Below are 26,118 nucleotides of genomic sequence, written 5' to 3' on the forward strand. Positions count from 1 at the left end.
AGGCGAGAGGCCTGGTCTCGTTGCAGAGCTTAGAAACGACGTCCCTGCAGGCTGATTCCCGCGGCTGCCCTTAGCAAAATGACCTTGAGTGTTTGGTTGACAAAGAAGGTCAAAGGAGATGGGCCCTTTCAACCCTCCCTGTGTGTGTGGAACGCAGCTGCTCTCCCAGCGTACGCAGGGAGTAGACGGGTTACAGTTACGAAGGCAACTCAACGCCACCACCATGGAAACCTTTGCGGCCGCTTCCTCCCAGAACGTAGCGATTCATCGTGTTTCCCTCCAGCTCTCCTCTCCTCTGGCCCAAGGAGAGGGCCCCGCCCCCCTTTTGATGATCTGGCTCCCTTTGCAGCATGACTCAGTGTAATTATCCTTCAAAAACAACCAACAGTCTGGTAGCACTTTAAAGACGAACAAAATATATAGCTGGGATGATGAGCTTTCCTGGGCACAGCCCACTTCTTCAGATGACTGGAGTGTGGGAAATCCAGAACCAAGAATAAATAAGGGAAGGGGGAGGGGAGGAAAAACTTGGAGGGAGGCGGGAAGAGGACATTGGGTAGATACGTTTAAAAGGGATAGCCGAGCCAGTCTGTAACAGGAAAAACTTAAAAAACAACTAATAGTCTCTTAGCATCTTAAAGACTAAATAGTTACAAGAGGCTGATAAGAACCATTAGTTTGCAGTAGGAAAGGAAGAGTATTACACCAGATTCTACACGGACATCAAGAACCATTGGCATCTTCATTGGTTGGTTGGTAGATAATGTGCGAGCCGTCTGATATCGCGATTTAGACCATAGCATGAGAGTTAAATGTGAGAATGACGTGGAGTTCCAATCCTTCTCTGGGTATTTGGCTTGTGGAATTGGTCAGAAACGAAACAGCAACTCGGAGATCCCTGAATGAGTGTCCAGGCAGGTTAAAGTGTTCCCCAACAGGTTTCTGTGTGTTGCCTTTTCGGAGATCTGGTCTGTGTCCATTAATTCTTTCCCGACGGGACTGTCCAATGTATATTGCAGTGGGGCATGGCTGGCATTTGAGCATTTGTAATTATCCCGCAACTGAATGCAGCTGACCCTCGAGTGACTCCGCAGAAGAGCCCTGCATTAGAATTTGCCACTCTGATTAAACTTCCCTGATGTCTAATTTACCCTAGCAGCAGTCATCATCTTGCTAGTCTCCTGATCCTTCTTAGATAGTAGGGGCATCTGCTGCCCATGCGCTAATCTATATCCCGAACCTGTTTCCTGGTCCTCTTGTTCTTCAAGGGAAATCTGAAATTCAAGTAAATGCTGTTCTCTTCTACACTCCCCTGACTCTCGTTTCTCTGTGGTGTTTTACTGTTTGCAAGGTGTGGTTTTTCGTGACCTATTCCCAACACTAACATGTTCCCAGTGACTGAAGGGCCAGCTTTCTGCAGTGGTGTAGACCCGCAAGATGCTCGAAGGCAGTGGGTGGTAGCTACAAATGGACCTAAACAGATTCGGCGACAAACTCCCTCTGAAGTCAATGGGAACGGGTCTGTGTTTTGTAGAGTTCACTAACTGAGTAATTGTATCTGTAGGTGTCTAATTGCCTTTACACATCTAGCCCTAATTAGTTGAGGAGCGTGTGTGCCATCGATTGTTTTAAATGGGACGGGTGTTCATAAATCACATGTGCACTCTTGAAAATCTCTCCCTAACTATTTGTTTTTATTTAGACTGTTGGCAGGGAATCCTCGTATTGTGTCTGAATGTCAGACCCCAGGCTTGTACTTAAGTCCATCACGTTCTCGGGAAGCGGCCTGGGCCCTTGTCTCACACCAACTCATTGATGTACCAGGGAATTCATAGACCCGGTGGGCTAACTTTCCGGGGTTCCATGTCCTGCTTCCTATTGGCCACATGGTCTTGACTCTGATTGGCTGGTGACCATATATACATTGCCTGCTTCCTGTCTGGCCCTGCCTTCTGGTTGCTACTTAGACCATACTCGACTGCCTTGCTGCCTCACCTGAGCCTACCAGCAGCCTTGCTCTGCCTTCCCCTTGGCTTGCGTCTCCTGGCAGCTGGCCCACTTGTGTGAACTGTGACCACTGACCTGCACTGCCCTTCAACCTGCCGGACTCCTGGGTGTTGCTATTTAAGCAAAACAATAATAAAATGAAATCCTTCCTCTGAAAGGTGACGTAGAGTTGGCATGTGGGACTCATTGCCACATGAAGTCATTGAGGCTAAGGATTTAGCAAAATTCCGGTGTGGATTATATATTGATGTGGATGGCAAGAATAGCCACAGCTAGCTAATAGTTATTGCTAATGAAAGTTCTGAAAAGGGAAGTTAAACCTGGTGCTTCAGGACTTTAGCCAATCTCTAACGATTCGAAAGCTGGATAAGGCTTAATGTAGGTGGCAGATTATTCCATATCAGCTGCTGCATGCTTCTTCTACCTGAAGCTTGCAGCATTCAGGACAAGATGCTGGACTACACGGACCACTGTTGTGATCTGGGCTGTTCTTAACCAGACAAGGGAAGAGAGGGAGATTGCAGATGTTCATTGCAGGTGTATTTGCTTTGTATTAGCAATTCCTATTTTGATAAATGTCTCTCTTAGCGCCATTTTGGTGAGTGTTTCAATGCCATGTCAGTCATGTATGCAATGTCATAAGCATAATGCAACAGAAATATTTTTACGGAAGCTGAGCAGGGTTGCAGATATTTTTGTATTTTCCACATTGCATTTACTCTTTTATTTTTTTCCCTAGTAAGAGATGCTAAAAATCTAGTTCCTATGGACCCTAATGGCTTGTCAGACCCTTATGTGAAACTTAAACTAATCCCCGACCCGAAAAGCGAAAGCAAACAGAAGACCAAAACTATAAAGTGCTCTCTGAACCCTGAGTGGAATGAGACTTTTAAATTGTGAGTAACACCTATTTAATATTGAAAAGTAGCCGCTCTCGTCTCCAGGATGATTGCAAATGTGTTTTGCTGTGCGTTAATCCTCTGAAATATTCAGCTGATTCAATGGCAAATAACTTTTTTTTCCCCCCTGTCATCACAAATGTCTCGGAAATGCTTTAACTTCTGCTCCGTGCCCGGATCAAAGTCTTGCATTTCCATGAAAGAACTTTACATTCGCCGCATGAAATGTGCGCTATCAGCAAATGAAACATTAAAGGGACGCATTGTCCCCGAAGACCATCACTTCATTTCATATTCATGTATTTATTGAATGCACGCGCGGAGCATGTGGAATTCTGGAGATAACTCCCACGACAGACATTTTGCTTCTTCCCTTCCTTTCTTGCAGTCAGCTGAAAGAGTCAGACAAAGACAGAAGGTTGTCGGTGGAGATTTGGGACTGGGATCTGACCAGCAGAAATGATTTTATGGGGTCTTTGTCATTTGGAATTTCTGAGCTGCAGAAAGCGGGCGTCGACGGATGGTAAGACTCCATTTGTCCTAAAGCCACAGAGCTCTGCACGCAGCAACGTCACCTGGTACCCGGGAGGAACGGTCTGGCTAACTTGTCATTCGGGGGGGGGGCGGGATTTACCAGACTGCTCACACATCTTGAAGGGGGAGTCAACTAAAGTCCCCCGTGCGCCTCTCTCATTGTTGGCCACAATTTGCATCCACGATTAAGTGAAGGGGGAAATTCCCACCACTTTTTCCGTCCTGGTCACTGGGTTACTTACGTTGTATCCCCTTCGTTCTAAGGTTTTTTTTTTTATTGACCACTCTTGTTGTGTTTCACATTTGGGCTCTGGCGGGTTGTGAGCTCTGAGGGTTTCTCAGTTGTATAGATGGGGCAGCCAAACTTAGTGACGGCCCAAGCTGCCTACGACAGTCTTCGGAAGTTTGAGATCCTGCTTGCACCTGGCAGGGCCCGGGGCATCAGCCTGGCGGGAGGTGTCTGCTGGGGTCCAGGGCATCCACAAAAGTGCGGCCCTTGACCACTTACCAAAATCTTGCAGTGCCCCACCCAATGAAAACTATTACCCACCCCTGGGGTAACACCTCAAGGTGTTAAGAAGTGCTTAATGGCTTCTTTGGTTCAGTTTTTGTTAAGAAGATGGATGGTGACAGGTTGCCTAACATAGTGAATGCTAGTGGAAATGGGGTACGGTTAGAAGTTAAAACAAAAGAACAAGTTAAAAATTACTTAGAGAAGTTAGATGTCTGCAAGTCACCAGACCCTGATGAAATGCATCCCAGGATACTCAAGGAACTGGTAGAGGAAGTATCCGAGCCTTTAGCTCTAATCTTTGAAAAGTCATGGAATTCGGGAGAGATTCCAGAAGACTGGAAAAGGGAAAATCTAGTGTCCATCTGTAAAAAGGGAAATAAGAACAACCCAGGGAACTACAGAGCAGTCAGTTTCACTTCTGTGCCAGGGAAGATAATGGAGCAAGTAATTAAGGAATCCATCTGCAAACATCTGGAAGATAATAAGGTGACAGGTAACAGCCAGCATGGATTTGTAAAGAACAAAGCATGTCAAACCAATCGGATAGCTTTCTTTGATAGGATACCAAGCCTTGTGGCTAAGGGAGAAGCAGTGGTTGTGGTATACCTAGACTTTAGCAAGGCATTTGACATGGTCTCACATGACCTTCTTCTCCCAGGGGCAGCTCTGGCTCCATGTGACCGAGTGCTGTGGTGTCCTGAGTGTGGGCACTCAAAGACAGGACTGCTTTGCTGTCCCTCATTGAGGTAGACAAGCAAGTGGGGAACCCTGAGAACTGTCTGTCCGGGGTGGGGGTAGGGTCCCTTTAAGCACGGAGCTCAGTTAGCTTCAGGCGGCAGCCCCACACAGTAAGTCCTAACCTGATGCCCTGCCGGCACTGGTTCTGGCCAGCCTTAACTTTGGTTCAGGGTCCACTCAGTGTGGACGCGCTATTTCGAAATAGCAAAACGGTATTTCAAAATAGTTTTGTGTGTAGATGCATTAATTTGAATTAGCTTACTTCGAATTAAATATTTCGAATTAAGTTAACCCGAATTAACGCTGTACTGTAGACATACCCTCAGAGAGTAGTTATTAATGGTTCACAGTCATGCTGGAAGGGCATAACAAGTGAAGTTCCACAGGGGTCTGTTTTGAGACCGGTTCTGTTCAATATCTTCATCAACGATTTGGGTGATGGCATAGAGAGTATGCTTATTAAGTTTGCAGATGATACCAAGCTAGGAAGGGTTGCAAGTGCTTTGGAGGACAGGATCATAGTTCAAAAGGATCTGGACAAACTAGAGAAAGGGTGTGAGGTAAATAGGATGAAGTTTAATAAGGACAAATGCAAAGTGCTCCACTTAGGAAGGAACAATCCGTTTCACACATACAGAATGGGAAGCGACTGTCTAGGAAGGAGTACGGCAGAAAGGGATGGTGGAATCATAGTGGATCACAAGCTAAATCTGTGTCAACAATGTGACACTGTTGGAAAAAAAGGAAATGTGATTCTGGGCTGCATTAACAGGAGTGACTTCTCGTGTCTTGCTCACAACATTCTTCCGCTCTACTCCGTGCTGATTGGAGTATTGTGTCTAGTTCTGACCCAACCTTTCTTGACACAAGTCAAGAAAGATGTGGAGAAATTGGAGAAGGTCCAGAGAAGAGCAACAAGAATGATGAAAGGTCTAGAGAACATGAGCTAGACTGAAGACTGAAAGAATTGGGCTTGTTTAGTTTAGAAGAGAGAAGACTGAGAGGGGACATGATAGTGGTTTTCAAGTACCTAAAAGGGTGTTACAAGGAAGAGGGAGAAAACTTGTTCTCCTTGGCCTCTGAGGACAGGACAAGAAGCAATGGGCTGAAATTGTAGCAAGGGAGGTTTAGGTTGGACATTTGGAAAAACTTCCTCCCTGTCAGGGGGGTGAAACACTGGAATAAGTTGCCTAGGGAGGTTGTGGAATCTCCATCCCTGGAGATATTTCAGAGCAGGTTGGACAGACACCTGCCAGGGATGATCTAGATGGTGCTTGGTCCTGCCGTGAGTGCAGGGGACTGGACTTGATGACCTCTCGAGAGCCCTTCCAGTTCTACTCTCTGATCTATGACCTGGGGACTGTAGGGAGGGGATTCTGAGGTGCATGGGGGGGCATGACTCAAGCTGTTGGGGGTGGAGCAAACCTTTAAAATGTGCCCCCCCACCCCCGTCTCAGCAGGCACCAATCATCTCTGGCAGAAGCCCCTAACCCCACCGCCCTGCCGCAGGGCAGAAGCCCCAAGCCCCAGTCCCGTGTAGTAGATGGAGAATGGGTGGAGATGTGGGAGACTCCAGGAGCCGTTCTTTCACTGTGAAAGAGACACATGTGACTCACGAAGCACAATTTGGCCTCCCTTGGCAAGGCCCATATCAAAATGAGCCGGCGCGGAATTCACAGTCTCAAATTCCAGCATGTGTCCCAGTTAGCACCTAGGTTTCAAAACAGCAGCTGTGTTGGGTTGCCAGGGAGCAATGGGAGTGTGATCTGGGGTGATTTTCACCGTCGCCTCTCAGCTTTGCTTACCCAGCATGGAGCCGCTGTGTGGATCCCAAAGCGCGCGGGCCACGGAGAGCCAGCGCGGCCGCTAGTCCAGAGAGAGTAGAGAAGAATTATGACGGCGGCTGCAGCCCGTGGCCCAGCAGAAACGATGATTAGAGGTTTCCTTCGACAAAATGAGAACTCCTGCCCAAAGCGTGTCATTATTGTCACTTGTAACCGTACGAAAGATGAACACGCTGGGTTCGTACAAATCGTGGGGTCTGTTCATTTCCCTGTTATCTCCCCCACCAGGTTTCATGCCGTTTTAATTTCCTTTTGTAGTCTCTGAGGCGTGAGAGATCTGTTACCTTACCTTGTGAAAGAGAGTCATTTCCACTGCTATTGTGTGTGTCTTGGAAGCCAAAAGCCACGCGGGAGCGCTTATTAAAGGAGGCAAAGAGCTCCTCTGGATCCTCCCCTTTTTCCTTGAAGAAACTGCCGTGTGGCTAGACAGAGGGAATCATAGAATTCTAGAACTGGAAGGGACCTCGAGAGGTCATCGAGTCCAGTCCCCTGCCCTCATGGCAGGGCCAAATACTGTCTAGACCATCCCTGATAGACATTTATCTAACCTGCTCTTAAATCTCTCCACAGATGGGGATTCCACAACCTCCCTGGGCAACTTATTCCAGTGTCTGACCATCCTGACAGTTAGGAAGTTTTTCCTAATGTCCAACCTAAACCTCCCTTGCTGCAGTTTAAGCCCATTACTCCTTGTCCTATCCTCAGAGGCCAAGATGAACAAGTTTTCTCCCTCCTCCTTATGACACCCTTTTAGATACCTGAAAACAGCTCTCATGTCCCCCCCTCAATCTTCTCTTTTCTAAACTAAACAAACCCAGTTCCTTCAGCCGTCTCTCATAGCTCATGTTCTCTAGACCTTTAATCATTCTCATTGCTCTTCTATGGACCCTCTCCAATTTTTCCACATCTTTCTTGAAATGTGGTGCCCAGAACTGGACACAATACTCCAATTGAGGTCTAACCAGTGCAGAGTAGAGCGGAAGAATGACTTCTCGTGTGTTGCTCACAACACACCTGTTAATACATCCCAGAATCATGTTTGCTTTCTTTGCAACAGCATCACACTGCTGACTCATTTTTAACTTGTGGTCCATTATAACCCCTAGATCCCTTTCTGCCGTACTGCTTCCTAGACCGTCGCTTCCCATTCTGTATGTGTGAAATTGATTGTTCCTTCCTAAGTGGATGGGTTATATTTCTGATTTAACTCGGAATGGTTAGAGACGGAAGGGTTAGAAAGCAGGAGAATTGACATGTGGTCTACAACTTTAAAAATCGAGTAGTCTGTCTCGTGAGCTTTCGTGGGCCAAACCCACTTCCTCTGCCCACGGAAGCTCGTGCGATATAACTGTGTATTGGTTAGCCTCTAAGGCGCTACCGGACTACTCATTTTTGTAAAGGTTCAGACTAACACAGCGCCCCCTCTGAGCTGTCCTACAACTGTCATCTGTTCTTTCCAACTGGGGGGGCATGCCAGAAAAATACGCCTGGACATGCTTCTTAATCCCCCGTCTTGTCCACGATCCCACTTGATGTCTGCAGAAGGGCAGAGAGAGTGTCAAGAATCCTGGTAAATATTAAGCAGATCCCTGCCCTGGTTAAGGCTGAGGAGTGGGACACCCCCTTTTCCACCTTGGGAATCTGGGTTTCTGGAGAAAGATTCTGTCGGCTTGAACGGGGCATCCAGAGCAGCTCCCGGAAATGCCAGCCCCAGCCCCACCCCGCTCCGTGCTGCTCCGTGTTGGGTAACGCACCTCGCTCGCGGCGCGCCTGGCTGTTCAGCGGAGCAGCCAGCTGCATTAGTCCCTGCGCCTGGCAGGTGTTTCTGCTCATGAATCAGTCGTCCCAACTCCCCGCCTCTCGCTCGGGGCCAGGCGAGCATCAGCGATGTTAAGAGCTTCCTCGTGCAACTGGGGAAGCGCAGGGGTAGGGGCTGCATGCAAAGATGAGAACAGGAGCTAGGGGTCCCATCCCATGAAGCCCTGGTCAGGCCCCCAGGGCCTCACTCCCTTCCCATGTGCCGGAAGTGAGACCGGGTCTCTCTCCTGCAAGGAAACTACAGGTCAGATCCCTCCAGGGTGGAGTCCCCCGCAGCATAGTGTGTGCTGGGAGCGGGCCATGGCCCCGTCTAGTGCCAGAGAACGCACGAGACATCGCTTCCCACTGTTAAAAATCACGTAGCTGGAGATTGAAGTCATTTTCCTTGCCGGCGCATGTGGCTCGAGAGAAGGCGCTGCTGCATGTTTCATAGCTACGCAGCGGCAGCGCATGGAGGAGGAGGGGTCCTTCCCTGTATTATGCAAACGCCACTTCGTTCCTTCACTATAGACGCAAACCTCCCCACGGAGCATCCAGCTGGCTGCTGGGGAGATGCCCGGGCTCGCTAAAACCCCTCCAGTCTGAATGACAGCTCCGTGATCTCTCTTCTTGCTGGTTAAGCTCCCTCCCGCTACCACCCCAGTTTTGTGAAAATGTTTGCTTTCCCCTTGCTGGCTGGGGCTGTGTGAACGTAGTGGGGGCGCGGTCTGCTCTATAACCCAGTGTGGTATGGGGGGGCCTTGCTGGTTGCTGGGCTTGGGCAGTGCGTGACTCCACTGGTGGCTATTTGTAGCACGGCCCAGCAGGACTGTGGATGAGTCACTAGGCAAGGGGCTCCCGACCTGTCCGACAGGTCGCCTCCCAGGGAGACAAAGGCAGGAAGGCGGAGACCAACCCCTGTCTGGTGGGCAGGTCTGGAAGAGAGTCAGTTTCTGTCAGGGAAGCAGGGGAGAAGAGGCTAGGGAGGGGGGCTGGGATTGTAGGGCCCAGACACCCCCCATCTAAAGGGGGGGCCCCTGAGGCCTCCTAGCCCCAGCTCCTGTAACCAGATTACATCTGTGCTGTGCTGGATCCTGGAGAAGCAATAAACTCCCTCTGTTCTACTGGCTGGGGGAGTCTGTTCGTGCCACTACGGGGGTGCAGGAGGCGGGGGAACCCCGACGTGCTGCCACACTGTTCTCAGAGGCGGTGGAAGCTGGCTTTGAGTGGGGCGCCGAGCAGTGTTCCCTGAAAGCTGGGCACTTCTGCAGCCTCTCAGGAGAGAGTCCAGCACCACCCAGCTGATTAGCAGAGCGCCCACAGTGAGGGTTTTTTTCTACTTGTGGTGCACATTCACACGTGTCAGTGCGCACTCAATTTATTCCGCACACGGATGGAGAAGTTGTGAGGGAGCGTTGGTGCAGAGGAAACGGTGGGTTTCGGGGGGTAATGGGCATGCGGAGCTACTGACACTTGAGTGGGTGGGTAGCTGGCTTCAGGCTGGGGAGGCAGGTCTCAGCCATTTGCCTCCCTCACCATCTGCATCCCATTTGCATCCCTGCACCCAGCCCTGGCCTGGTCACTTCCCAGCCCGACTTCAGAAGCTTCAGCATGTGCTCGGGCGCCTCTGGGTCCTGCATTGCCTGCAGGCCGCTTGCAGGGAGCACAGGTTCCCAGACTATGCAGCAGAACAACACGCCGGAGCACACCCACCGGCAGGCCCTCCCTATCCCTCTGCAGCAGCGCTAGCCCCCGGCCTCCTGGGTTGCTACGGCGACAGGCCGCTGGCCTGGTTCTGCCCCCGCCCCCCGGAGGAGATAGAGACAGCAGTGCCAGCGTCGGGGTCATTGGGGTTGGGGGACTTTCCGGCGGGTCCCACCCCAGGTTTCAGTGCCGGGGTTGGCAGGGTTCAGCGCCCGTTGAAGTCAGTGGAAAGATTAACGAGCCGTCCTGTGGCACCGCCAGGACCCTCCGATGTGTCTGGGCACCCGCATGCGAGGGGACGTGGAATGGGAAGATTGACTTCAGTGGACTTTGAGCGGGGCCCTCGGTTAGACCTGGCTCCAGTGGCTCTGGGTGTCTCTACCGCTGGGCAAGCCCTCCCCCCATGAAGGGGCCCTGTTGAAGAGCACGGTGCTGTTGTCTGTGTGCATGGAGGGGGTGGGGGGCAGCCAAGCCTCAGAGGATGCCAGCTTGGGTTAGAGAGAACACTGCCGGCCTGTGTGGTGGGCCGGGGGCACCGCTGGGTAGCCGCGGATGGGGGCAGTGTAAGTATAAAGTGCTGGGCTCTTTCCAACCACGGGGATCATCGTAGGCGTGAGCCCGGAGCAGGACCGTTGTGTTACCAGCCACGCCAGAAAGGGGCTGGATCGTGCTCTGTCTTGGATGGCTCAGGCCCAGTGAGTCCTGCCACTTGGCGGGAGCTGAGACTCGCCGGCCCTTACGGTCCCGGTGAACTCTGGCTCCAGGCGTCTGTGCTTAGTGTCCGCGGCTCAGGCCTGCCTTCCTGAATGTGCTGTTCTTGCTCCGTCCACCTAGGTTCAAACTGCTGAGCCAAGAGGAGGGGGAGTACTTCAACGTCCCCGTGCCGCCGGAGGGAGAAGAAGGAAATGAGGAACTGCGGCAGAAATTTGAGGTGATTCGAGTTTTCTCCGATACCCTCAGAGCCAGTGCTGGGTGGGCCTCCTGGAGCCCTGTGGCGAAACAGCATTTCCTGCCTGCCTTGCGTTAGCGAGGAGGGAGGGAGGGAATATCAGTGAGAGCTCCGCTTCAGACCCAGGCTGTGCCCCGTCCCCCTTCCTGTCTGTGTTGCCATGGGGTGGGGCCTTGTTTGCTCGTGGGGGCAGCCCGCCCGCGTCCCTCGCACCCAGAGCCGTGCACGCGGCTTGTGGGGGGAAGTGATTTCTTCTGCATTTAATTACAACTCACTTCAGAGACTTGAAGCTGTTTTTTTGCGGGGGGCCAGGGGTGGCGGCATCCCCGTCTAGGGGGTGGCCTGAGCTCCTGGACCCGGCGTAAACCTGAACTGAGCTGGCTGCCTGCCCGCCCAGCTCCTAATACATTTGAAATGCCGAGCCGCAGCAGGGGTAGGTCCCAGACCCATCACAAGCAAGGACAGAGCTGTGCTGCTGGCCAGCCTGCTAAAAAATGTACTGGGGGAATGTGTGTAATGTATAGTATTAACCGATAAGCTTTTGCTTATCGACTACACTTTTACATCCCTAGTGCCACTAGATTGGACCATGCACCGCACCAGCAGGCATGTGGGTGACACATGCACAACATCCCAGCCTCGAGTTAGTGAGACTGAGGCCTGATCTTTAGAGCCCTGCAAATCCGCGGATATCTGCTTTACATCCCCAGGGATCCACCTCCACTGCCAGGGCTGCAGATAACTGCAGCTCATTTTTTGCAGGTGTGGATGTGGATACCAATTTTGCCTCCGCGCAGGACTCAACAGATCGTTGCGGGTGTAGATCGCCCAAGCCCCTGGTGATCGCCCCCTTTCCGACAGCTGAGTGGTACGCTGCAGCGAGCCCTTGGCTCAATTTTGCTTCAGCCGTGAGTGATGGCTGTGGAGCTGTGCTGGTACGCCCGCCTTTTCTCCATCAGAGCACGCAGCCCGTCTGAATTTTAACTAGGCACCGAGGACACTCAATACGGTTTTTACTCGACAACCTTTAATTAAATTCTGCACGTTGCTTCAAAGAGAGCTTCCGATCGCTATTGTTTGGCCCAGGAGTGCTAATGTTTGTCTTCACAAGAGCACTTAGCCTCTGTGGGTATTAAGGGTTGTCATTAGTAAAGCATACTGTGAATCCCATTTGATCTGAACAGAACCGTTTAGACCCTGCAGACTCGGGGACGCTGTGCGTGTCGACCCCCTTCGTGTGTTGCAAATAGCCGTTCAGATTTGTGGAGCCAACTGCAGTGGATTATTTCACAAATGAGATGGGAAGGCTGCAGAAGATATAGATCCAGTGTGTAGCGTGGGCAGGATGTTGTACTGGAGGGCATCAGCTATACATTCCCCACTGGGGACTGATGGGAGTTATTTCTCATTCATTGCACACGTTAGCCCCGTCGCTTCCCTAGAATATTGTAATTTAAACTGAAAAGACAGCCGCGCGGGTGTCTGGTTTTAACTTTTTTTTGGGCACCATGGGTTGGTCACCCATTGGAGAAGCTAGCTGTGCGGCTGAGATACAGGCGCAGGTTCTTTATGCTAACAGTGTCATTTGCAGTTCATCTAGAAAAGCATTTCAGCAAAGTAAAGTTTTGGATAGCTTTGGTGTGTAGTAGTTTGTGCGCTGCTGACCGTTCAATCCAGAGCCACAGATCTACAGGTTACAGGAGGCATGAAGCTGTGTGCCACTCAAGTTGTGTGTTTTGGTTTGGTTTTAATTGTTGGCAGCTTCTCTGTGTCTTACACACACCGCTTTATAATAAACTCGGCTTTATCGTTTCGTTCTCAACTTCTGAGGTTAGATCTGTGTAAGGATTTGGGATTCGACAATTTTTATGGTTGCCAGAATGTATATACGTGTAGCAGGAAAAGGAAATCCCAGAATCAAAGGACTGGAAAGGACCTCAAGAGGTCATCAAGTCCAGTCTCCTGCCCTCAGGGCAGGACCAAATCGTTACATGCTTTCTTTTCATTTAAGAAAGACAAAGGTCATGCCCTTTGATGGCCGAACACACACTTGATGTCAGAACAATGGAAGTGTTGTTTGAAATCGCAATTTTGCTCTGAGTTTTGTTAGTCTGTTTTATCTGTAGTCTGTGTGGACAGCTTCATTACCTAGAGTAATTTATAAACTAAGACATTGATATAATTGTGTTGGAGACCTAACTCAGAGAGGAATCCTTACGTTAATCTGCACCCGTTCCGTTTCCTATTTTGGGAATCTCCAGTATATGATGTAACATATTTAGGATAGGGAACTCTTTCATCTTTGAGAGGATGAGGTTCCTGTGAATTGACACTTGTTAGAAATTGATCCTTAATGGGCATGTTGTATGAAATTGTTAACTGACAGAAAATGCAGACAGAATTCTTGTCAGAGCGACAGGTCCCTCTCCGCAAGCTAATGAGTCACCCTTTAATACTGGAGCTAGCACTTCCCTTCCCTCTTGCTTGGGGTGCAGAACAGTTGCTCGAGTCTGCACAATGACGCAGTCTCGCATGTTAAGATCTGGAACTAAGTTAATTGGGCAGTAGACTGATTGGCAAGGCCAAGCGGCAGTGCAGGTTGCATTGGTTGTGGTGCCTTTGTACAAAATGTGCAGGCCAAGTGCAGTGGAAAACGGCCTAATGCGTCTGGCGGGAAGAGCCGGAAGGGAGGAAAGTCCCTCTTCAGAGAGAGGCCCCGGAGACGTATCTGAGAATCCTAGAATCCCAGGGATGGCAGAGACCTCAGGCGGTCGAGTCCAACCCCCTGCCCAAAGCAGGACCAACCTCAGCTCAATCATCTCAGCCAGGGCTTGGTTAAGCTGGGATTTAAACACCCCTAGGGATGGAGATTCCACCTCCTCCCTAGGGAACCCAGCCCAGAGCTTCCCCACCCGCCTAGGGAAATCGTTTTTCCAAATCTCCAACCTAGACCTCCCCCCTGCAACCTGAGCCCATTGCGCCTCGTTCTGCCACCTGCCCCCACTGAGAACAGCCTCTCTCCAGTCTCCATGGAACCCCCCTTCAGGGCGTTGAAGGCTGCTGTCAAATCCCCCCTCACTCCTCTCTGCTGGACCCTGGCGTGACACGCTGACTTGGCAGCATCCGGACTCTCTTCTGCAGCATTTGTTCCTTCACTGGGCCTTGCCAGTTCTTAGTCCCATCCAAAAGCTTCTTTGCAGCGTTGTGGGCGGGGGCATGTTCCCGTCCCGGGATGCGAATGCACCCCGCGCATTGGTGACTGTGTGGGGCAAAAGAAGGGGAAAGAAAACCTGATCATTCCGCAAGATCCCTGTGTCCTCCCAGCTGCTCCGTTAGTGCTGCGGGACCGGGTGCCGCTTGCTGTGCTGCTCCCAACTCAAACTTGTGCTCAGCACCTCCCAGAGGAGACGGGCTTTCCGCTGAATCGCCGCTCACGTGCTGGAAGCAAACATGCCGGGAAGTGCTGCCTAACCTCCCTCGAAGGTCCCCGCGGTTCCTGGAGCTGGAACGTGCACCAGGAGCCTTGCCTCATGGGTGACTTAGTCTGGCTTAGCCAGGCTTCCTGATGGGGGCGGGGAGGGAGAAGAGGAAGGGGGCGATTGCCCAGGGGACTGGGCGATTTAAAACAGTCCGGGGGCCCCAGTCACGGCCATGATCACAGCAACCGGGAACTTGGCCTGGCCCTTTTAAATTGCATGCCCACTCCAGCAGCCCGGGGACCTCCTTGTTAGTTGGTTTGTGGGCAGGTTACAGGCCTAGGTGCGTGGGCGGGGGCTGGAGTCCACATCCCCCTCCCGGCTCCATTCCTTCCACCTGCAGCCTCCCCCCATGGCCAGAGCCGTGAGAAACCCCCTGCCCCTCCCTTGACTGGAGCCACAAGCCCCACCCCCAGAAGCATCCAGCGCCCCCCTCTTGCAGAGAAGCCCCAGGCCAGCCGCAGCTGCCCCTCTCCTCCTTGCTCTGAGCAGTGTGTGGGGCTTGGCTGTAGCTGGATGCGGAGGTGGTGCAGTCGGATAGCTCGCAGGTCCCGACCCCCTCTCCAGGCTGCGGCGTTTCAGCATGCGGGCAGGGTGATCCGCCGGCTGGCAACAGAAGAAAAACGCGTGTAGGCAGATCGGGCTTGTACGAGGTTGGATCTGGCCCATGGGGGGCCCTTGTATTCGGGTGATTCTAGAGCCATATGGAATCCCGGGAGACTTTCCAATCTTTCCTGAACACAATGGACGTTTGCTATGGCAAGTTGATCGGATTCATCGATTCTTAAAAAGTCTAAGAGCAATTTCTGCAGGACTCCTGTGCCAAAAGTGGGGGAGGTCTAGGTTGGAGATGAGGAAAAACGATTTCCCGAGGCGGGTGGGGAAGCGCTGGGATGGGTTCCCCAGGGAGGGGGTGGAATCTCCATCCCTAGAGGTGTTTAAGTCCCAGCATGACACAGCCCTGGCTGGGCTGATTGAGTTGGGTCCTTCCTGCTTTGGGCAGGGGGCTGGACTCGGTGCCTCCTGAGGTCTCTGCCAACTGTGAAAGGTCATGGTGGGAATAGAGAAAAGCAAACTGCCGCTGGTTCCCTGGATGTGTTACAAGCAGGTTTCCTGATCGTCTGAATTTTCTTTTTGTCTCTACCTGGGAGGCGGATTTTCTAGAAGAAAACCAACGTTTCCAGCGGAAGAAGCAAAGCACGATGTTAAAGGATATTTTGTAATGTATCGAATGGTGAAATGTCAAACCCAGCTGTGAGCTCGGAGCCTATTGATTTCGGTCAGGTCTCCGATGTAATATAAAAACCAGAGGCGTGGTCATGCCGGGCAGCGACCCAGCCCTTTTCCGGCTACATGCCTCGTGGTGTTTTCTTTGACCGTACTTGGCTCTGACCTGCTGTCTCCTCCTCTTTCGGATTTTACGTGGCATCGGTGTGAGAGGTATTGTCCTGCTTGGAATGCAAGCCGCACCGGCTTGGTGGGTTCACCTCTCCAGCCCCCAGGCTTATGGGTGTCTGGCCTCATACCAGGGACACTTGCGCTGAAGCCAGTTTCTGATTGGTCGCTGTTACAAATGGATACGTGCTAGCCTCGTTACGTTAAGCGTCCTGGGACACAGAACTGATCTGTTTGGACACAGAAGAAACTCGAAAACTATCAAATCTTAGCTCTGGAAACTTAAAAAAAAATAGTTCTAGGGAGGTTGTGGAATCTCCATCACAGGAGATAGCTAAGAGCAGCTTAATCGAACACGTCAGGGATGATCTCGGTGGGGCTGGGTCCTGCCGGGAGGACTCGATGAGCTGTCGAGGTCCCTTTCAGCTCCATCACTCTGTCCTTGCTGGTCCGGCACCCTCAGGACCTGAGTGGTCCCAGACCACAGAGTTTGCCGGACCAGGGGAGGTCAAGGCTCCCCCTCCGGCCCTGTCGCCGGTCCCGCTGCCCCCACCCCTGCCAGGGCCAGGCTCCTCACCGCCAGTGGTGCCAGTCCAGCTGCTCTCCCGGCTTCCAGCCCGTTGCCTCCAGCCCGCCTGGGGCTCCACTTCCCACTGCGTTGGCCCTGGTGGGGCTGCACTCCTGCCCCTGTTGGCTGGAGCTGAGCTCCTCTGTGCCGGTCCCATTGCTTTCAGCCCGGGCGGGGCTGCGCTTCCTGCTGTGCCCACCCAGCTGGGGCTGTGCTCCCCTCCATGCCAGCCTCGCTGCCACCAGGGCTGCACTCCCACTGCCAGCCCAGCCCTCAGCCTGGCTAGATAGGCTCTCTGGACCAGCAATATCTGGTCCTGCTGGGCCATGGGTGTTGCTGGACCAGAGAGTCCTGGATTGTCGAGGTTTAACCTGTACTGTGGATTGGGGAAGGGAGGGGAGGTGCAGCTGCAACTGATGTGGGGATCCTCTGGGCAGGTGGGGGACGAGAGAGTCCCGCAACACACGGGACCTGCTCCGAAGCCCAGTGCAGTCTGTGGGCGTCTTTCTGCTGTATTTCCCGTGGGTATATAAGAGCTTCCTAGGGGAGAATCGTTAATTTTGTGGCTGGCAATGCCCCCGGGGTTCTCCAGAATGGGAGCTGACTTGGTCTCCTCCTTGTTTCTCATCCTCGTCGGAGCCTCCTGGAGGTTATGACCTACAAGGAGAGACTGAGGGATTTGGGTCCGTTTAGTCTGCAGAAGCGAAGAGTGAGGGGTATTTGAGAGCAGCCTTCAACTTCCTGAAGGGAGGTTCCAAAGAGGCTGTAGAGAGGCTGTTCTCAGTAGTGACAGGTGGCAGAACAAGGAGCAATGGTCTCAAGTTGTGGTGGGAGAGGTCCAGGTTGGATATTAGGAAAAACTATTTCACTGGGAGGGTGGTGAAGCACTGGGATGGTTCCCTAGGGAAGTGGTGGAGTCTCCATCCCTAGAGGCGTTTAAGTCTCGGCTTGACAAAGCCCTGGCTGGGATGATTTAGTTGGAATTGGTCCTGCCTAGAGCAGGGGGCTGGACTTGACCTTCTGAGGTCTCTTCCAGTTCTATGGTTCTATGATTCTATGAGGTGTGTGTGACACCTGGAGAGCTGTAATTTCTCCTGCCCTTGGGCGTGAAATGAAACGGCTGCTCGAGTGGACCTCGGTTTAAATGACACAGCTGTTGTCCGTGGCCTTGTTATTTCTCTGCTTGGATGTGCCGTGTCTCATCATGCTCCTACATGTAACTTGCCTGCACAGCCACGAGGAAAAGAACGCAGCTTTCCTTGGCGCTGGTTGACTACCGCGCTGCAGATGAGTAACACTGTCCTACACGTCAGACCTAGCGTAATTAACGATCTTCCTCCTGCTCTTGGCTTTGTTGACAGTTCAATGGGATCACATTAACGTTCAGTCCTGGATGTGTCGAGCATATAGATCAGAAATAAATCGGAAGAATCTCATTTCAGTGTGCGAGTCCATGAGGACCTCCTGTCTTTCTTCCATGCATCCTTACAAGGTAGATTTGCTAGGGACCGAAAATGTGATTTCAGACCGAAATCGCTAACTCGCCTGTCTGTTCCGCAAGAGCCTTCCTAGGGTGTCCGGAAAGGTCACGGGAATGCTCCGTGCCGCTAATTGTCATGCAGCTGGCAAGAGGCCTGTCATTGCATTTAAAATGATAAGGGATAAAAAGAATCCACCAATCGATTTGCATTAGGGCTGCTTGATCCTGCCTCTTTCTGGGCAGCACAAATCAATAAGACAAAGTTTCAGGCTTATGGTTTGCGATGCTGTGGAAAGCATTGCCTATGCGGAGCAACACGGAGCGCTGCACACTAGGGAAGACATGTTAAAATGCTCGTCAACATGCCTTTTTTCAGCAACCTATAGCCCCTCTGTCCTGCTTAGCAGACAGAGTTCTTACTTGCTGATCACCACGTGCCTTTCTATGGGCTTCCTCCAGACTCACTCCAGCTGTAAGTATCCCTTAATAAAGAGTTCTGAAACAGGCCTGGAGAGAAGCTTGCATTGCATGCTTTGCCAATTTTCCTTATCGCTTGCCAGCCACTTCCTGGGACACCTTGATTGATGGGAACATCAGCTGGCACGAGGTAGTGTCGGGTACAGTAAATTAACGATGACAGATTGGATTGGATGATGATGGGTAAGGGCTTTTTTATTTGTGTGACAACATTTGCAGTGATTTAGTTATAAACCAGAGAGAGAACATGAGCATCAAGAGGGCATTAAAAATACGTTAAAGGACTTTTCAGACTCGCTCCGACATGGGAACATGAGCACAATGAGAGAGAAAGCCAAGTCACCTCGAGGAGTGGTCAACTGTGGTCTATTATTGCAGGCTCTTGCTTGGAAGGGCTTTCTCCCATCTGGTTTTGCTAAACACTGGGGCTATGTCTAGACTATGTAGAATTTTCAAAAGAGGACATGCAAATTCCGATCTCACTCTCAAAAGAGGATCTTTCGAAAGTGAAAGTAGTCTGGGTGTGGGGGTTTCTTGGGGGAAAAAAACCCGTTTTTGAAAAAACCACTCTTCCTTAAAAAGGAGGTTTTTTTCGAAAAAGGGTTTTTTTCCCGGAAAAAACCTCGTCCAGACTACTTTCACTTTCGAAAGATCCTCTTTCGAAAATGAGATCGGAAGAAGATATGCAAATTCTGCGGGAATTTGCATATCCTATTTCAAAAAAAAACCCCAGTAAGTTTAGATGTGCCCTAAGCCTGGTCTTTCAGGAAAGTCATCCTGTATGTATAACCGCATTATCCGCTGTCCAAAAAGTGATGTGGCACCACAAATTCAGTATACACACTAGATGAAATGGGATGTGGGGGTCCTGCAAGCTTCAGTTATTAGCAACGTTGGTGTGGCCAGCAGCGAAAGAAAAGGCCTGCCACTCTCACCATTAAGGAGATAGTTGGGCGACGCGTTGTATTGATTTTCTAATAATACTTGAGACCATTAAAACAGAGCAAATTAAACCCCTTTGATTTGCTTTTTACTCTTTATGTTGTTGGCTTGTTCATTGCATTCTCCTCAGCCGTGAAAATCTCGCGTAGCCTGGGTCACGGTCGGGTTCTCCTGCACTGGCGTAAGGCTGCAGGGGTCAGACTGAAGGCATCACAAGGGAATACGGGTATTGTTTAAACGATGTTAAAACATCTTTTCAGCTGTGTCTAGACTGGCAAGTTTTTCCAGAAAATCAGCCGCTTTTCCGGAAAAACTTGCCAGCTGTCTACACTGGCCGCTTGAATTTCCAGAAAAGCACTGACGATCTCATGTAAGATTGTCAGTGCTTTCCCGGAAATACTCCTATGCTGCTCCCGTTCGGGCAAAAGTCTTTTTCCGAAAGACTTTGCGCAAAAGGGCCAGAGCAGACAGCACAGCACTGTTTTCCGCAAAAAAGCCCCGATCGCGAAAATGGCCATCGGGGCTTTTTTGCGGAAAAGCGTCCTGCCAATCTAGACGCGCTTTTCTGAAAATGCTTTTAACGGAAAAGTTTTCCATGAAAAGCATTTTCGGAAAATCATGCCAGTGTAGACGTAGCCTTCATGTTTTTTAAATGCCGTGGAATCTTCACAACTGGTCTAAATTGTGTAACCGCTTCTGTTCACAGACCTTACCGAGGCGTCAAGGTTGACTTTTAGGACTGCCCCCTGCTAGTTGGACAAGTTTTCCCCTAATCTGAATATGCCCCTTTATTGTGCCTATTTTTTAACCTCTATTCAAATGGCTGTGGAATGCGACGTTTTCTTTCCTTTCCGGCACGCGGCCTTCTGTCCGGCACTGGTAGGGGCTGCCGGTGACCTTGAGTGGGGAATTTTCCAGCAGGGAGAGCCTTACAAGAACCAATTAGCACCGGCAAGGTCTCGGTGATTACTCGTGAGCCTCCTATCTGGAGGAGCGGCGCGCGGCACTCCAATTGAACTGCGGGGATGGGGCTAATGGAATTTCATGCTAGACTGAGCCTTGGGCATGCTCTGCAGCGTGGCGCATTGCTAAAAATTAAAACGGAATAAATTGGGAGATGGCTCTGACTGATTCTGGTTCAGTACGTTCGACAGCGCTGGAGCCAGGAGGAGGCACCGAGCCAGCGATGAGCAGCGGGGCTTAAAAATGTCCTTTGCAGGGCTTCTTAATAAGCAGCTGGGATCCGACCGGCCTGCGTGATGGCGGGGGGGTGGGTCTGTTCTAGGAAGGTAGTGCGGTCTCATGCACACGGCTGGAGAGAGGCGCCCGGGTCTCGTCCAGATCAGATGTGACTCAAGGCTGAGCTGGCTACAATTTCCCAGCATGTTTGTATTGAACAGCCCTTTGCCCATCAGGGCCGGTGCACACGGCTTGCCTTTGTCAAAGAAGCAGATCAGCTAAGCCCATGTGGTTTGGTTTTTTTATTCCCTAGTAGGCTATGTCTACACTCCAGGGTTTTTGCGCAAAAACGGGCGGAGCGTCCACACCTCAAGCGTGTTTTTGCAGAAAAAAAATAACTTGACAGGAGAGAGGGCTTTTGCCGGTAGAGTGATTCCTTTCCCCACGAGGAAAAACTCCTTCTTGCGCTACAGCTCTTGCGCAAAAAGGCAGGTGTGGACGCTGCGCAGGGCTTCTTGCGCAAAAAGAGCCTATCCGAAAAAGTACAGATGCTTTTCAAAGAATGGCCATCAGAGCTTTCTTGCACAGGAGTGTCCATGCAGTGTGCTTTTGAGGTCTGGACGCGCTTTTGCACAAGAAGTTTTTGCGGAAGATCTCTTCTACAAAAAGCTTTTTTGCACAAAAACCCTGCAGTGTAGACAAAGCCTAGATGTTCGCAAATGTCTGGTGTTATTACTGGGCATTTCCTCGTGCGTCTGAGGGCAAGAACAGACCTAGGATGTTTGGTTCTCCCCACCCGCACCCCGGCGTGCTTGGAGATGAATTGTCGAGAGGCCCAGTTCTAAGGGAAGGCCTGTCCGGGGGGAATGGTGGAACAAAGGCATTTTAAGAGAGACGGAAGAAGCGGAACATCTGCCCTGTAGTGTCCCTGGGGGAGAGATCGAGGTGGAATGTTTCTTATTAAGTTTCGGGCACCTTCCCCAGTCGAGTTCGATTTCCCCGTGTCCCGAAGGCTGCAGGAGAGGAGGGAGGTGGCTAGGAGCTACCTGGGAGCTCACAGCGGAAGGTTGCCTTCCAAAGAGATTGGTTTGAAACCAGTGCGTGCCTAGAAATAATCCCTGTGGCGTACATTCGCCCGTGAAAATCGGTCTGCCTCGCCGTTTCACTTGATTTCTCCCCCTCCCCCCTCTTCTCCTTCCAGAGAGCCAGGATCGGGCCGGGCGCCAAGGCGGCCGAGGAGCGGACGATGAACGCCATTTCTAAATTTGACAACAACGGGAACCGAGACCGGATGAAGCTGTCGGATTTTAATTTCCTCATGGTGCTGGGGAAAGGCAGCTTTGGCAAGGTGCGGTGGGAGGCGGCCCACGGCTTCGTCCAGCCGGGAATGATGGCGGGGAGCGCTGGACACGCCTGCGCTCCCTTCTCGCTGGATGGCAGGCCTCGGGAGGGGGGTTGGCAGCCGCACGGAGCTCGGGGAGCACAGCTCGTGGCAAGGCTCTGCAGTCAGATCGCCAGGGCGGAGGAGAACGGGCCCAGCCAAAAACTGCCGAATCAGCAGGGATTCTTCTCCCTCTCGTGTGCCGCGCTGGGTGGAGCCGGCCCCTTGGAAACGTCGGCTCCTGCCTTTGAAGGGGACCGTGCCCAAACCAGCAAAGTACTTCTTGCTCCCTCAGGGGTGACAGTCACGTCAGGTCCTGTCCAATCACCCCCCCCCCCCAAGCGGGGCCGTAGGGCCGGGTTTGCGATAGGACCGTACCTGTAAGAAATGGTCAGTATCGGGTGGAGGGGGGCTCAGGGCAGGGTGTTGGGGTGTGTGAGAGTGGGGAGCGGCTCAGAGCGGGGGTGGGGATGTGGGGGTGTAGGAAAGTCAGGGTTGGGGGTTTGAGGAGGGGCTCAGAGCAAAGGGTTGGGGGTGCAGGAATCCAAGTAGACTGTTCCTCCACCTCCGTATAAACCTCTTGGCTGAGGCTGGGATCAAACCGGTGTCCTGCAGGATTCATCTGGTATTTCCCCTCCTGTTCTCACCCTGATGGGGAAGGGCTCTGTCCGGGCTAGCGCAGCGCGCTGCGAGCCCTGAGCTCTGCTCCTGCTTGGGCACCGACTCGCCCTCAAAGGCGCCACAGCCTCTGTTGTGCTATCTGGAAATGGAAGTGCTCCGCAGAGTAACTCATGTTGGGAGGGGGGGTTACCGCGTCGCTCTCCCTCCACCCTTCGATCCCCTCAAACCCTCCAGCGCGCCGCAAAGCCCTGGTCTGCGCCAGGGAGTTCTTTCGAAATAGCAAGCGGGCGTCCCCACGCTCACTCCTGTTATTTTGAACCAAGGGGCCGGTGAGTCCGAAATCGGCGTTCCTGCTTTCCTCGGGGAAGAAGCTTAGTTGGAAGTAGCAGCGGCATGTCCCACGGCCGCTGCCGTTTCTAAATAACGACTCCCCAGAGTCACTCGAGGTCATTACTCCCCAGCGCCGCCTGGGGCTAAAGGCGAGGAAGCGTGTCCACGTTCCTGGAGCCTGCCTCGGTCTCCTTTTGAGGCTCCCCTGTAGCGGGGACGGGCTAGTTCGGTTTTGTGACTCTGGGAGTTATTGAATCGATATTGGTTATTTTGAGAGAATTTGCTAGTGTAGACGTGTCCCAAATGACAGCTCTGGAGTTGGGTGTTCTGGGCAGTACGGCTAATAGCAGCGAAGATGCATGCAGGGTTGTGCTGCTGCTTTGGCTTTAAACAGCCCCCCCATAACAAGCTCTGGGCCCCCCAGCAATGAATTAGTGCCTGCCCAGCGGTATGAAATGATCGCCTGCAGATTAACGCGGACAGTCAATCCGTCGAAATCTCTCCCACACCCTGGAACAGTGGAACACGTCTCCACCTGTCCCGTGGACCCCGTCCACTCGATACGAAATGCAGACACCGAACTGCGCTCCGCCAGCTGGGCCATCTAAAAAACGCCTTCTCTTGCCTGGTCGGAGACCCAAGCAAACGGCAGTTCCGAACAACAGCCCTAGAGCCTTGCCAATGAAAACTAGCCGCTGCGTTTGCCCACCCCCTGCCCAAAAGTCAGCGCTTCGTCTCCTGCGCTGGCATCTGGGAATTTGGGAGGGTTTTCTTCCTCCTCTTCTCTTTATTTTGAGAAACGTTCGCAAGCCCCTCCGTTGGAATGGTGGCTTATGTAAAGGAATGCGACAGCAACTGTGCCTAGGAACAGACTGTTATAAATATGCTAATTAGAGCTTGTTAAAACAGAACATTGGGCTGTGCAATTAGCTCCTGCCCGGCTCTCGGGGCTCCTGCGATTCCCCGGGGGGGGGGGGGGGGGGCGTTTCCCTGCTAGTCTCCTCTCATCCCTCCTTCCCCTTTGTTCCTCTGCCACCCAGGCCTCCTGCTGCACGCGTCTCTGCCCGAGGAGAAGCGTGGAAACTGCTGCAGAGGCTCCAAGGCCTTTGCGGGGTTGGTGAAGAGAGAGTCGTTTCCTATTATGTATTTTCCACTGGGATGGAGCCGTTGGACAGTCCAGAATTAACCCTGGAGATCATGACAGCCAACCCGTCCCGGCTGCTTGCTAGCCAGTGAGGTGGGCATGTTGGCAGGGACGGACGGGGGCCAAGTCGACACCGGCACGTTCCTGAGCTGCAAATCGGCCCCGGCGCCATATCTTTCATGGTGTCCATGCTGGCTGGGCGTGTGTGCGCTCTGGACACAGCGCTGGGGGCTGGTGTGGCCTGGCTGGCCTCCGGCACCCTTCCCACCATGCCCGTCTGGCCTCTCTGGTCAGCGTTTGAACTCTTCTGCCCTGCTGTCCGGTGCCCAACCCGCAAACCCGCCCCGGGTTCTTTCTGAAATGGGAAAGTCCCCTGCTTGCTCGGCGCCGCACGGGGTGTTCCGGGGGCCTCTCTCCAGCCGGCCACGCCTGCTCCACGCCCCACGAGATCCCAGCTGGGAGCCGTGCCATGGGGCTGGACCTCAGCCACGCTTGGGGAGAGGAGGCCGCTGTCCAGCCGTTGGAATTCCAATCTCTACGTCTCGAGATGGGTCCAAGGTGACATCAGCACAAAACAATCATTTTCCCCACAATGGGCCCTCGTTTCCTGAGCGACATCCAGGCTCCATCGCTTGTTCCCCGGAGCTGCCCGGGGCGCATGTTGCGATGGCCGAGCTCTGCGGTGCAGATCTGAGAAACACATCCCGTCCTGGCCATGTGCCGCCCGTCCACCCATCCTTTGTAGCCGTCCCCGAAGCCTCCTCCCACAGCCTGGAACGGCCGCTCACGCTTTCTAGCTCCATCTTTCACAGTGCAGGGTCAACCTCCGATCCAGCCTTGGTTTTTAAAACAGCCGGTCGGAGCTGTTTGAGTTTCTTTGAACTTCTTCTAGTGAATCCTTGTCTGGCTAATAAGCCTGGTAGCTCCTTGGGACCCGGCGCCAGCTGCTACTGCTTAGTATTCTGCTCACTCGCAGGCTGTGCCTGGCAGGCATCTGGAAACCCTAGATATTGGCCTCGGTGGAGTTTAACAAACCTGTTCTCGCCTCATCCCGCCTTGGACGGCCTCCAGCTGTGAGGCTGGAACCCTCCCAAGCCCATCCAGTATATTACAGGAATAAATCAAGTTAAATATCAACCTCCCGTGTGCCAGCAAGGGAGCTGCAGTCCCTCTTCCCGAGAGCGCCTGCCGGGGCGGAGCCATTGCAGAGACTGGCGCGAGGCTCTGCATGGAACAGGTCTCCGCTGGTTTTGTTACTCGCGGGGAGCCTCCCATTTCGTGGAGAGGGGGCTTGGTCTCCACTTTAACGGGACCCCGGCTGAAATGGGCTTAGCAAGAACTTCAGGCCACCCACAGGCAGCGGGTATCATAGGCAGGGGGAGGCGTTAGCTTCGCAAACCGCCAGCCTGGCCCCGCCCACAGAGCGCCTGCTGTTGGCATACTGGGGGCGGAGTGTTGCTGCCCCCAGCACCCACCCTCCTTATGCTCCGGGGCCGGGGAGACTAGGGCCGCGTGCTGCCCACCCTCCCCGTGGTGCTGGGGGGCAGCTGGTGCTGTGTGCTGCCCCATCTCCCCATAGTGCTGAGGGCAGGGCCTGGGCAGAAGGGCTGGGGCTGGGGGCTTGCTCCCCCACTCCTACCTTCACCCACTGCCCAGGAGGGCACCCCTCGCTAAATCCAGGCATCTTGGCCCATTCCTGGGCTGGGCCCAGACCCACGCGCTCCCCCCAGGCTGTGCTGGTACCCAGGACCAGGGCAGACCCAAGCAGCTACCCATTCTAGCATGTCTCCTTGAGCTTGGGCCAGTGGCAGGGAGATGGGACCCATAATTCCCTGGGCCCATTTTCCACTGGCCGGTGTCATGTTGGCAAAGGCCTGCTCCGGTCTCCCCAAATTATGGGGAGCTAAAGGTAAACTGAGGCAGCTCGTTCGTATTTTGCAGCTCCCCAGCCTGTCACCCTCGGGAGCAGGAGTTTTATGCTCCTCTGAGTGTTTGGCTGCTGCCGCTTGGCGGGCTGGCAGGACCCCGGCTGGACGAGCTGGGCCGACTTACTCTTCTGCAGGTCTGGGGTTGATTGCTTCCCTGGCGTGGGGCGGGGCCTTCGTTTCGAATCCATCGCCCTGTGGTGCACAGCGGCCG

At 52.8% G+C, this 26,118-nt stretch overlaps 1 protein-coding gene across 2 annotated transcripts in view; it reads left to right on the forward strand.

Moving 5' to 3' along the window:
- Window positions 1-26,118, forward strand: part of PRKCB (protein kinase C beta) — a 249,261-nt gene that overhangs the window by 160,123 nt on the left and 63,020 nt on the right. For both annotated transcript variants that reach the window (XM_075899914.2, XM_075899913.2), the window contains exons 6-9: window positions 2,747-2,903; window positions 3,295-3,429; window positions 10,872-10,968; window positions 21,705-21,851. In XM_075899914.2, the coding sequence (XP_075756029.1) occupies window positions 2,747-2,903; window positions 3,295-3,429; window positions 10,872-10,968; window positions 21,705-21,851 (536 nt within the window). The remainder of the gene's footprint in view (window positions 1-2,746; window positions 2,904-3,294; window positions 3,430-10,871; window positions 10,969-21,704; window positions 21,852-26,118) is intronic.

Source organism: Pelodiscus sinensis, chromosome 15 (assembly GCF_052426305.1).
Source record: "Pelodiscus sinensis isolate ZL-2025 chromosome 15, ASM5242630v1, whole genome shotgun sequence".
Classification (NCBI taxonomy): domain Eukaryota; kingdom Metazoa; phylum Chordata; order Testudines; family Trionychidae; genus Pelodiscus; species Pelodiscus sinensis.